The sequence below is a fragment of the Centroberyx gerrardi genome, chromosome 13 (assembly GCF_048128805.1).
Source record: "Centroberyx gerrardi isolate f3 chromosome 13, fCenGer3.hap1.cur.20231027, whole genome shotgun sequence".
Lineage (NCBI taxonomy): Eukaryota > Metazoa > Chordata > Actinopteri > Beryciformes > Berycidae > Centroberyx > Centroberyx gerrardi.
The window spans coordinates 8,808,759-8,821,514 of record NC_136009.1 but is presented as its reverse complement, the minus strand read 5'-3'; the positions used below and the strand labels follow the sequence as shown (position 1 = coordinate 8,821,514).

General features: G+C 44.1%; 2 protein-coding genes across 2 annotated transcripts; both read right to left on the bottom strand.

Moving 5' to 3' along the window:
• Positions 1 to 2,243: 2,243 nt before the first annotated feature.
• On the bottom strand, positions 2,244 to 7,427 carry LOC139913992 (uncharacterized). Its single transcript, XM_071902172.2, has 7 exons — positions 7,288 to 7,427; positions 6,092 to 6,294; positions 5,668 to 5,760; positions 5,461 to 5,556; positions 5,061 to 5,171; positions 4,828 to 4,957; positions 2,244 to 4,724 (listed from the first exon to the last, which is right to left on the bottom strand). The coding sequence occupies exons 1-7, from the start codon at positions 7,298 to 7,300 to the stop codon at positions 2,845 to 2,847; spliced, it is 2,526 nt and encodes an 841-aa protein (XP_071758273.1). The 5' UTR covers positions 7,301 to 7,427; the 3' UTR covers positions 2,244 to 2,844.
• Positions 7,428 to 8,040: 613 nt separating this feature from the next.
• On the bottom strand, positions 8,041 to 12,308 carry LOC139913993 (uncharacterized). Its single transcript, XM_071902173.2, has 7 exons — positions 12,233 to 12,308; positions 11,412 to 11,614; positions 10,654 to 10,746; positions 10,471 to 10,563; positions 10,235 to 10,345; positions 10,002 to 10,134; positions 8,041 to 9,831 (listed from the first exon to the last, which is right to left on the bottom strand). The coding sequence occupies exons 1-7, from the start codon at positions 12,234 to 12,236 to the stop codon at positions 8,444 to 8,446; spliced, it is 2,025 nt and encodes a 674-aa protein (XP_071758274.1). The 5' UTR covers positions 12,237 to 12,308; the 3' UTR covers positions 8,041 to 8,443.
• Between the last annotated feature and the right edge of the window lie 448 nt (positions 12,309 to 12,756).

Sequence of the window (12,756 nt, the reverse complement as noted above, 5' to 3'; positions counted from 1 at the left end):
TGGAGTTTCAACACATCTGGTACACTTCAGCGTCCAGACCTGACCTGAACATGAAAGCAAGACAGAGGCAGAGAGGGGCAGGGGGGTGGGGGATAAAGGGATGTTCTTGGCCCCTATGTCCTTTCCTAGGAAGAAGGAGATTGAGAAGGAGACACAGTGCCATCTAGTGCTCCTTCGCTTGTGGAGGAGGGATGTTGGAGAAGGCTTCGGAAAGAGAGAGAGAGAGAGAGAGAGAGAGAGAGAGAGAGAGAGAGAAGGGGAGAAAATGGGGGAGGCACTGCCACGGAGGGAGGCTGAGAGGTGTAGGAGTGTGGAGTGTTCATTTGGCAGCGTGTTGACGGGGGTGGATGTTGCACGGTTGCCATGTACATGTGTGTGCGTGGGTGTGTGTGTGTGTGTGTGTGTGTGTGTGTGTGTGCGCGCGCGCTTAGACTGTGAGACTGCAGGGAAGGTCTGACCTGGACTCAGAGTTTCCACTGAGATCACTGTTTTAGGGAGAAGTCACTTAGAGTATATTGGGAGGTAGAGAGAGAGAGAGAGTGAGAGAGAGGGAGGAAAAGAAGGGAGGGAGGAGGGATAAGGAGAGGAGAAAGTGAGAGGGAGGGCTGGTGGGGGGGGGGCACATCTGGTAATGATCTATGTTTATTAGCGAGCTCTCATAGTAAATCTGTTGGGTTTTTTGGCAGCTGTGGGGGAGTGTATGCGTTGCGATGCATGCACTAATTCAAATTTGAAACAGCATTTTGGGGGTAAAATGTCTCAATACCAGGCTTCATCCATCAGGAATATATTACTCCATAAAGTTCTTTAAGAATTCCTACATTGGCCAAGCAGTTGGGCCTCTTTTTAGCGCCGAGTTAAGGGAATGAATGATGTTGCAATATGTGATCCACACCTTGTGTTTTTCTTGACTTATTTACAGTGTTTGATCTCACCATGAGCGTCCTGAAGCTGGCAGGTGGGGCTGAGATCATTGCGATGCCATTATCCCTCACCCTGGGGAGACAGGGAGAGGTATACGTCCTGACAAAATGTTATTGGGCACTTTACTCAACGAGTCGAGATAATGCTCCGTTAAACTGTTGACGGACACGCGCACACACGCACACATACTTCCTAAAGCCGAGAGGTTCTGCGTAACGTCTTAGGCTCGGCCTGTTGGCAGACAGGACGCAGCGCTCCGTTTCCACAGGATCCTGATGTTCTGTGGAGAAGATTAGGAAGCAGCACTTGTGAATCAGAAAGACTAAAGCTGGCTGCAGCCAATACCTCCAGCCTGAAGACACTGAATCTACCGCAGCTTGTGGCTTTTAACATCTAGCCACATTTAACGTACTACCACATTCATCTTTGAGTGGTAAAGGCTTGAGCTCATTTGTAAATTATGATTAATAACTTTCTATGCACAAGTGACAATGGATGAGATCAAAGAATTGTGGAGTAAGGGAGAAATTACGACTGAAAGAAAACCACCGTTTCTCTTTCCCAACAAAAACATGAAAGTCTGCACAGCACAGATGGAGGAGATTAATAGCAGTGTGTGCATGTTACAATATGACTCAGAGTTCATTTGCCTGAGAGGTCCCAGTGGTGCTCTAACATGCAGGGTTCTGGGGAAAGTGGTGGTCCAAATCCAGACTTTACTTTCAGTTTAACTGGAATACAGTGGGACCATGCACAAGAAATCTAGAAAGTGCTCTTTTTCCATGTTTTGCACCACTTGCTTGGATACTGGTGGGCGCTGGTCAAAACAAGAGGAAATGGGTAATTAAGATTCCAGCAACATCTAAAGTTAATGACAGGAAATGGGCCAGATGAACATCCTCTGGATAAAGACCTTCATCTTCTCAGACGTCTTCCCTAGTCTCGCCTTAGTCTGCAGGCACATAAACACAGAAAAATCTAAGATTGCATCCTGCAAAAGGGGTTGAAACTGGGTAATGGAGTATATGAAGAATCACAGGAACTTATGAGGATCAACCTTATTACATCTAGCCACAATTGGCCCTCACCACTCCCTGTCTAAAAGATGAGGATCAAGGCAAAAAATATCAGCTAATGGTCACCTACTGCCACCTAGTGAAACCTCCTTTTTTTCTGATACCAAGTAGAATTCCCTGTATCCTCCACATTCAATTCTCCATCAGACAGAAGGTTAAATGAACACTAATCCCTCTCACTCTTACTGTTTTCTTCCTCAACTAAGCGGATTCAATCAACACACACACAAAGTATAACCAAGGGAGTTTATTTTGAAATTAACAAAGCTTGAAAACCATAAAGGGGGTATAAAAGGCCTCCTGGGCTAAAGTTACCAGTCATGTTGTAATAAATTGGTTTCAGCTTTTTAACATTCCGTGTTACTGCATATTTACAAAGTTTCACTACTATTGTATCTGAGGCCTTTCCAAAAATATATTTTCACCATATTACAGCTTTCAATGCATGACATTGAAATATTATAATATCCGATTCCACCATAATATCCAAATGTATTCATGCATATCAAACTGATGTAAGCAAAAAAGCTCAAGACCAAGGGGAATGAGGGGGAAAAGGGGAACCACTTCCTTGTGCTGATGTTGAAGGTTCACTTATTCCTAAACAAATGGCCATAGTGATTACATTTATTTTACAGTGAAGAGGAAGTAGAATAATCACCTCTACTTTAATAGTAACCACATGTTCATTCTACATTCCTTCATATCGCCTATTGTTTGCTTTGATTGGTCCATGGCAACTTTAGTATCCATTCTCCATCCAGTGCCCCACACACTGCATGTACCCATGCTGTGTTTCATAACCTGTGTAAAGATGCAGCTTCAGTTTCCATTCAGTTGTGACTCAGTTCATGTTAGAGTGGCTTTTTAAGTGCCTCCTCAGGTGGTTCAGACAGGTATAAGTCTTGGGACAGATCTGGCAGTGGTAAGGTCTCACCCCTGAGTGGTTCAGCATGTGCTGCTTCAGCACGCTGCCATCTGAGAAAGCTTTCCCACACTGAGAGCACACGTAAGGCCGCTCTCCGGTATGCACACGCATGTGAACAGTAACTTTGTGTGCCATAGTAAATCCCTTGCCGCACACGGTGCACTTGAACGGCCTCTCTCCCGTGTGGGTGAGCCTATGGGTGCGCATCGCGCCCATCTGGGAGAAAGCCTTACCGCAGTCTGGGCAAACGTGCGGCTTCTCCCCTGTATGAACCCTGGTGTGACTCCTCAGTCCTCCTGCGGTGGAGAAACACTGTGAACAGTGAGTGCACTGGTAAGGCCGTTCTCCCGTGTGAGTGCGCATGTGTTGCTTCAGGTCGTAGCGGTTTCTGAAACCGCGATTGCAGACGAGACAATTTTCTGGTCTGTCGTCGTTGTGGCGCATCTCGTGGTTCGTGAGGCATTTTTCAGACAGGAAGCTCTTGCCGCATTCCTGGCACTGGTAGGGTTTCTCATGATCAACCCTCTGGTGGTACTTCAGCTCGCTGATCCCGGGGAAGGTCTCGTCACAGTATCTGCACCTGAAGCGATGATTTGGGCTATAGGGAAGCTGGTGCTCGCTCATCTGGTGGTTCCTCAGCAGGTGAGCCATCTTGAAGGTCTTTCCGCAATGAGAACACTCATATTTTGTCAGCAGTTGCACACACTGGTGTCTGACGCGTTCATGTAGAGATCTGAACTGGCACCCGCACTTGGTGCAAATATGGGAAGCATTCTTGCACTTTCTTTTCCTGTGCCCCGACAGGTGAGCCTCTGTTCGGAAGGCTTTGCCACACTGAGAGCATTTGTAAGGCTTCACCGCAGTGTGGAACCTCTGGTGTTCGAGAAATTCAAAACGATACTTAAAGCTCCGTCCGCACTGCGGACAGTTATGGGTGACTCGTCCACGTGGGTAGGCGGCTTTGACAGAGGTTTTCCTGGATATAGATGTGGAGGAAGTCCGATGCACAGAGCTACTTTTCTTATGTTTACTTCCACTCATTAATTTGCCGGTCTCCATTTCACCGGCCTCCTCGTGGCGCTGCTGATGTTTGGTCAAACACTTGGAGGAGATGAAGCTCTTTCCACATTGCTTACACTGATAGGGCTTGTCGTGATCTATCTGCTGATGATACTTCAGTTCACCAATTCCCGGAAAACCCTCCCCACAATGGCTACACTTGAAAAGGCGGCTTTGGACATGAGTTAGCAAGTGCTCCTTCAGGCAGCTCGACCTTTGGAAACTCTTTCCGCAGTGCGCACAGTCATAGTTCCGGCCCCGTTTTGGGCACTGGTGTCTGAATTTCTCCAGTGATGTTGGAAAACTGTTCCCACATTTAATGCACAGATACGCAGCATTTTTGCATTTGCGTAGCCTGTGACCAGCCAGCAGAGTGGCCGTTCTGAAAGCCCTCCCGCACTCTGAGCAGTTGTAAGGCTGCAGCCCACTATGGACTCTCTGGTGTTCGATGAGGACAGAGTGATGCTTGAAGCACTTGTCACACTCTGGGCATTTATGCATTCCTGGCTGCTGTCTCCGCCGAGGCGACGAGACAACATTCCTTTTGGGTGATTCAGGAAAGTCAGTTGAGGTGGAAGGAACTTGAGAGTTCGTCGTCAGTTCTTCATCAAACATGACAATCTGAGGAACATCGTTATTTTCGTCGTCACAAGCACTCGGGTGGGAAGCGATGGCCACTTCCAACGAGGGCGGAAGAGACAGGGAGGGAACGAGGAGATCGTCTGACTGAAACGGAGCTGTGTGGAAAATATGAGGAGGAAAATATCAACAACACTCTCCCATTTCTTCAGCTAATGCAAGTTGAGTAGTTCAAAGTATACACACAAGATATATGCTTACCGACACCGCTCTTAGCCAACTTCCCATGGCACTGTTTGCTCTGGAGAAGAAATTTGAGGTCATCTCCATTCGAGACACACTGCATGTACTCCTCTAGGACAGAGGGGGCAGCACTGATCCAGGATGCAGTCTATGCATGAGAGACAGGCAAAAAGAGAAATTCTAAGTTATAGGTTTATGGTGTTCCTAATTATCTACATTAACTTCTTGTCTTGCTATGATCCTTTCTGTACCTGCTTGAAGTCTGGTATTGGCAGCAGCTCCTCCAGTCGGGTGAAGAACTCACAAACTAGAGTCTCCAGTGCTGTATCAAAGTCAGGGCCGTACTCCACCGGAAACACATTCTGTCAGATGGAATAAAACAGTTGGACCCTTTATGAACATTAGATTATCATTCATGTTCAGCCTACATATACACAAAATATTTTACGTAATGATATGTAAAATAGTGACAGTGGAATGGATTCCTTAAACATTTAATTGTATAAAGGGTGGAACCAAATTTCCTCTTGTAGGACAATAAAGTATCTATCTATCTATCTATCTATCTATCTATAAATGGGAACAGCAGAGTAGTTGGGTGGTTGAAATTGTCTACCAGTCGGTCTACATCCAGTTCGATGTTCATTTTACCTTAAGGAAATGTTCTCTTCCATCAGTGTCCTCGATGAGGCCTTGCACCAGCTTCATGAAGTTTGCTTCAGGTGCTTCAATGACGGTATCATTTGTCTGCATTACAAGACAGACATCACAGTCAGATTACTTTATGACAATAAAGGACACAAAGAACAACAACAACAACAACAACAACAACAACACAATACCACAATAATCACTCACCTCTTCTATGCAAGATGATCGGATTCTGTCCAGGTGGGTCTCAACGGCCTTGAGATCTTCAGGGTGTTCAGAACGCAACAGTTCAAGAGTTGTCTAGAGGAAACTCAACTTTATTAATAACAGTGTTTCCGTTCTAACTTTTTCTAGAATTAGTGGCTGGGTGTAAATTCAGTCTCTTGTTTGGATGTCTCTTATTATACACATGCTAATTCTAGACATTGATGTTAAATTTCATATTTTGTCTTGCATGAGTGGGACTTTTTTTTCTCCGCAATTGCTGAATGAATACAAGGGAAACACAGAATGACGTAGTGGTGCATGCCACATTGTTTCATTTTTCTGAACTGTTAAGTGGTTTATTCTCATTACTACATCATGTCAGACTCTCAATGTTGTGAGACTGTGTGCATTTCAAATCACTCACCCTCGCTCTCAAGCCCAATGAGAGTAGTCTCCCTTCTCTTTTGCTCATAAGTTCAGGAACTGCATCTGTTACCATGGACACAAACTCTTCCAGTTTCCCATAGTGCTTTATGTTCCTCTGGCGTACCACTTCCCACATCACCGCTGACATCAGCCGTAGTGGTGGAACCAGGAGTCCCAGAGAAGACAAGGGAACGCTGAATTCTGCGAGGAGAAATTAGATCGGGTTAAACTTTGTATATTGCAATCACTGTGACATTTTATGATTGCACGTGTAGGATCCATAGAATGAAACCATGCTAAATTGTGGCAGTTTGTATGGTGAACAAGGGCCTTTGAGATATTGGGATACTTGGATTCAAATGGTGTATGAAGCAACAGGTATTTCATTCATATCTAACAATAAATACAATATTAGTGTGGGCAGAGGCATAAATGCCTCTCCTTGTCGGTACTTCAGACCCAATGCCTTGATGTCCATTCATCCATTAAAGTGGGCACAGTCTGTTTACTTGGCTAAAGTATCCTTCCTTATTATGGAAGAAGTATAAAGTGAAATCATGCACTATATGATGCAGAGTTATGCTTTCCATTATGTCTGTTCTTCTGTCAACTAACTTATAAACACGGGGCCGATGTGCATTTGGCCAACTCCAACCCCATGGTTTCACATGCGTGTAAAGTTAGGGTAGTAGTCAGATGACAAAACAAGCTCATTCAGTCTTCACTCTTCACAGTGAACTACACTGTTAGACAGGGCAGGGGAGGCACAGTAATGAAGGTTCACCAGCAATGGGCCGGGAACGGTTTACACTAGCAATCAGCTAGCGTTAGCATGGCCAACTTAATGTGTGTCTTGATGGTTGACAGTTAGATAAGATAACCAGTTAGCTATTGTTACGTATAATAATTTGCACAACCTTATTAACACTAGAAAAAAAAGTTTTTTAAACTAAGAGCTACCAGTTGCACCCAGGGCAACGCGTTAGCTAACGTTACCAAGCTAGCTACAGGGCCTCTGGTCTAGCCTAGTGAAGCCTCCTAACTCTTAGCTTATCACTGGCCAAAACAATTCTCGTTCCAGGGATTAGTCGAGGCCTATCCCGCCTTGGCTAATCGCTAGCTTTAGCTAGTCTGCTAGCTGGGTGACGAGACAAAAATGCACACTTTTGCCGAGTTTCACAAGCCAATACATACCCATGTCGTTCATTTTGGATTTATTTAATAACGGCGGATAGGAAAATAATTACAGTGAAAAATACTTCATTGTCATGGTTAGCGCGTTAGCTAGCAAGACATTGGGCTTCAGGCGCCAACTTCTTCCTGAAACATGTTGTTCATCAATGGGCAGTGTTCCCCGCGTCAGTGTGAGGTTTTAATAGTGAGGTGTGTTTTGCTTTACGGGGCAGCCCGGATTCAAAGATCCTTACTCCCTCCTGGTACCCAAAATCAGATGCACCGCCTATCCAGTCAACCAGGAAACTCAAATCGAGCAAACCTCGTCAGAGCAACGCTGAGAATACTTTTTGAAGACAAAAAACGATACAAACTACTTCCGGGTGAAAACTACATTTCAAAATAAGACACAGTAAAACGACTACAACTAATTCCTTCCAAACACAAATTACTGATAAAAATAAAAAGAGCACACAATATTCATAGGATTTGCTAAGGCTTTCCTATCTGGGAATGCATTGCATTCAGTGGTCGAAATTGATTTTATTTCATGGGCTTGATTTAAAAAAAAAAAAAAAATATATATATATATATATATATATATATATATATATATATAAATAGATCACATCACATACGATAATATCATGCAAGACCACTAAGGGATGTTTCACAAAATTCTGCTGCTGTTAAGAAAGACTGTGTACTTCCATCATATTTTAGATGTTGTAGACCTATAATATTTATTCAATATTTACATAATATTAACATGACATAACACTGATATTGACAAATAACAGTAATTGACAGTGGCAATGTGTACTGCTGAATACACAGTCATGTGATTTCTTAGAGACACTGTAAATTGCAATGTTTTAGGCCTTGAGAGACATTTGACAAAAAAATATTACAGTTACATGACATGAAAAAACAATTTATAATCCAGAACAAATTTGACAAAGCAGGAAAACCAAACATGAGTATAAAACAAGGATCTTGTGAATGCCAGTACTGAACGGGTGAATGGGTGCACCAATTAACACCATAATCATGACAGCATAGTCGCAGAAATGCAATACTCATTTTGACAACATGCCATGACAATGTATAGATTTCCTCTGCAACATTCGTCAACTTCATGGCTCATCAAAGTCTAGTTTGAAGGTAATCAAAGAAATCAAATAGAGTGGGCTTGGGCAACACTGTGAGTTTTCAGATGCCTCTTCAGGTGATTGAGGCACGTATAAGTCTTTGCACATAACTGACAAGCATACGGTCTAACCCCTGAATGGTTCATTGTATGCTTTTTCAATTCACTGCCACGTGAAAACCCTTTCCCACATTCAGAGCAGACATAAGGCCGTTCCCCGGTGTGAACGCGCATATGAAGCGTCACTTTGCTCGCCATGGTGAATCCTCTCCCGCACACGGTGCATTTGTATGGCTTTTCCCCCGTGTGGGTGCGTCTGTGAATCTGCAGCTCGCCGGCTGAAACGAAAGCCTTGCCGCAGTCAGCGCACAGATACGGTTTCTCCCCGGTGTGGGTCCTTATGTGTATGTTCAGGTTCCCCGACACGGAGAAACGTTTCCCACAGTACGTGCACTGAAACGGCCTCTCGCCTGTGTGACTGCGCATGTGAAGATTCAGGTCGTGTTTGTTCTTGAAAGCTTTGCCGCAGCGCATGCAAATTTGTGTTCTCTGCTGATTGTGACGCAGTTCGTGGGCCGTCAAACATGCCACAGAACTGAAGAATTTCCCGCACTGCATGCACTGATTGGACTGTTCGGGGGGATGGATCCTCTGGTGGGCTCTCAGCTCGCTCATACTGGGGTACGCTTCCCCACACTGTCTGCACTTGAAAATACGGTTCTGGGTGTGAGTGAGCTGGTGCTTACCCAGCAAGTACATCTTCTTGAAGCTTTTTCCGCACTGGGGACAGTCAAACTTTTGGACCTGCTGGATGCACTGGTGTCTAAACTTGTCCTGTATAGATTCAAAGCCGTTGCCACATTTGATGCAAATGTAAGCTGCTTTTGTGCACTGGGTCCGCCTGTGAGTGGACAGGTCTGAGGTCCTCCTGAAGGCCTTTCCACACTGAGAGCACTTGTAAGGGTTTTCTCCTGTGTGCAGCCTCTGGTGCTCCAGGAGTTCATAGCGGTAAATGAAGCATTTCCCGCACTGAGCACATTTGTGTGCGACTCGCTGCCGTGGGGGGCCGATCATCGAGCTGCAGGACACAGGACAGTCGGAAGATGTAGAAGGAGCTAGGGAGCTGGCTGAGGCTTGGTCATCATACACCACGATGTGAAGATCGGCGACACCTTCGCTGCGCTTTTCTCCCGTTGTTTTTCTGTTCTGTGTTTCCTGAAGAGAAATCTCCTCAGATTCTCTTTGGTTTTCAGACCGTTCTGTGCTAGCTTCCACTCCCACATCTGCAGTGCTCTCATAGTCAGAACAGGCTTCTGGATCACTGTGATCAACAGTCTGGTAGGATGAGTTGGTCTCTCTCAGCGAAGGAGCGAGGGATAATGACGTGAAGAGCCGATGCTCTGAGGGACAGGGGGCTGGTTGTGAGGAGAAAAAAGGAAAAAAGAGGGAAAATATTTTATATATTTACATTATATCCACTTGTGAATATTAAGTGGAGAATTCCAACTATGATTTAAAATGGCTGTGATCTATTCCCACATATAAACCCAACTGCGGAGCTCGTGTCTCAGGCAGACAGACTTACCACTTGCATCTATCTTGGCCAATTTACCAACGCACTTCTTGCTTCTGAGCAGCACTTTGAGGTCTTCCGCTTTGGATAAACACTGCATGTACTCTTCTAGCATGGAAGGTGTATCGCTGATCCACTCTGCAGTCTTCATGAAACAAAACAAAACAACAATATTTTACTGAACTGGAACCAGACAACCAGTCTCTGGACACGTAGTGGTATCGCATCGATTGTGGTCTCTATACCTGCTTGAAGTCTGGTATTGGCAGCAGCTTCTCCAGTCGGGTGAAGAACTCACAAACTAGAGTCTCCAGTGCTGTGTCAAAGTCCGGGCCGTACTCCACAGGAAAGACATTCTGTCAGGCAGAACATTTCAACCAAAAGCATGGATATGAAGCATCTTTTGACGATCTAACAAATTCCCAAATACTGAACCCTCTTTATGTCAAAAGGCACAATCAGACCAAAGCAGAACCATTACCTTGAGGAAGTGTTCTCTCCCTTCTGGGTCTTCCAGAAGTCTCTGAACAAGCCTGACAAAGTTAGCCTCAAGAGCTTCATTCCCCGTATGAACCTGTAAAGTAACATATGCAGATCTAAAATAAGCAGAGCCCTTTTTGAACAGGCTACTGTTTAATGTCCAAGAGTGGAAAGCGCCACACACCTGTTTTAAGCAGGATGGCTGAAGGCTGTCTAGGTGTGTTTTAACGCTTCTGAGATCCTCTGAGTGTTCAGAACTCAACAGCTGTAAAGTCATCTGGAAGAGAAACGGACCAGTAATCGCTGAAGATTTAGAAAATTAAATTCTATTCACCACCCTTAGCTAAAGGCTGATTTGAAGAATCCCTCTGTGTAGCTAAAGGCATCACTACAGGGTCAAAGGCTCTAGGAACTACAAAAAAATCATTGCTCAACAAACCTGGCTTTCTGCTACCACTACATCATCCTTATGTTTATGTCAAAACCATGTCAAGTTTTCCATGGAACCGAGCCCCACCTTAACTGTGGTAAAGTCCCAGTTTGTAATTGTAGTATGGTGCCCCCTGTTGAAACACTGTCACCCACCACTGGCTTTGCTTACATAACTGATTTGCTTTAAACACATTTTTTCCCTCTCTGTAATGTATCACCTGAGCAGTGGATATAAGAATTGACAGAATGTGACAACAACTCATGAGTTTTACATATGCTTTGAGGCTATAAAAGACTATTTTACATTTATAATGTCTGTAAACACTGGAATGAAACAGTCCTGTATTTCAAGTCATGATGGGTTGAGAAAGCTCCAAAAAGCGTATCTTCCATAATCAAGCCAAACAAATTCATTGTATCTTTAAGTGCTTTTGAGCAAAGCAATGTGCAATCTGAGAATGAACTACTGTAAACTTCAAGACTCGATTAGACTTAGCAGCCACCTCTTACCTTTGCTCTCAAGCCCAGAGTGAGCAGTCTCATCTGTCTGTTTGTCAAGATGTCAGGGATGGCTTCAGTTACCAAGGAGACAAACTCCTCCACTTTCCCATAATGCTTTATGTTTCTCAGACGAACCACTTCCCACATCACAGCGGACATCACCCGCAGCGGTGGAACCAGGAGCCCCAACGAGGACAGGGAAAGGGGACACGCTGAGGTAGGGACAGTATGTTAGACACAAACAATAACATTCCCAAAACCATGCTGTCACATCAGATGAATAAAGCCTCCCTACTGTTATCCACGGTATTCAAATCATTTCCAGAAAGAAAACACCTAATCATGATGTGGGTCCCTTTCAGTGGACGTGCCATTACACTTCAGAAAACTGACACACTGCAATTAATCATGTCTGTAGCCTGCTCATCTTTCTGGTGTGACACCCACTGCACATAGATAAGCTATCTTATCAGTCAGCAGGCAAGAGAATGACCATGTGAGGTGTGACAACAGTTAGGATGCATCTTGTTATCCATCTCTTTTTCCATGGGTTAATATACAATGTTAGCATTTTGACAGGTAAAACTAAAATACTACACCAAAATAGGTTAGAAAACTTCCCATTCTTCTGTTCCCTGTACTTTTATTTTGTACAAAAAAAAGATATTATGTGTTAACTATAATGGTTATCTCCCCTGACGGTTTAACCAAAGGGGCTCGAGGAATCATAACAGAATGACAGTTATTACTTTGACAGAGCCTAGCAAGGAAGTTAGCAGGCAAGCTAACAACATCAAACGCCACCTGCATGTTTCCTGTGAAATACATACCCATTTTATTCCCCCAAGGAACTGAAATACTTGGAGGGAGACCGGGGAATAATTCCTCAATTCAAATATCTACTTAAAGAGGTAATTAGCTAGGGAAACAGGGTTTGAGCCCAACACTTCGCTACTTTCTGCTCGTTGTCAAATACAGCTGGCTACCACTTCCTTCCTCTGCTTCTTCTTCTTGTATTTTATCGGTGGTTGGCCCGTAACCCGTGTCCCGCTGCTTCAGCGCCATCTACCGTCTACAAAAATATTGTTCCATTTTCCTACAAATATACTGTAAATCTCCAAGGAACTCTATCCTATGGATCCTTTCATCTAACCGTTTAAAGTTGTAATAATTCAGGACATACAATTTCCAAATCATTGCATAAAAATTGTGCATTGTTGATCTCATTTAAAAAAAAAAATCTTTCCAACACATCTGAATTTAATGTAGGGTATTCCTTTTGTTTTTGTTCAATAACATGGCAAAAAAAAAATCATGTTGGGTATAGGCCTACTTCTCATTGGCAGAACATGAC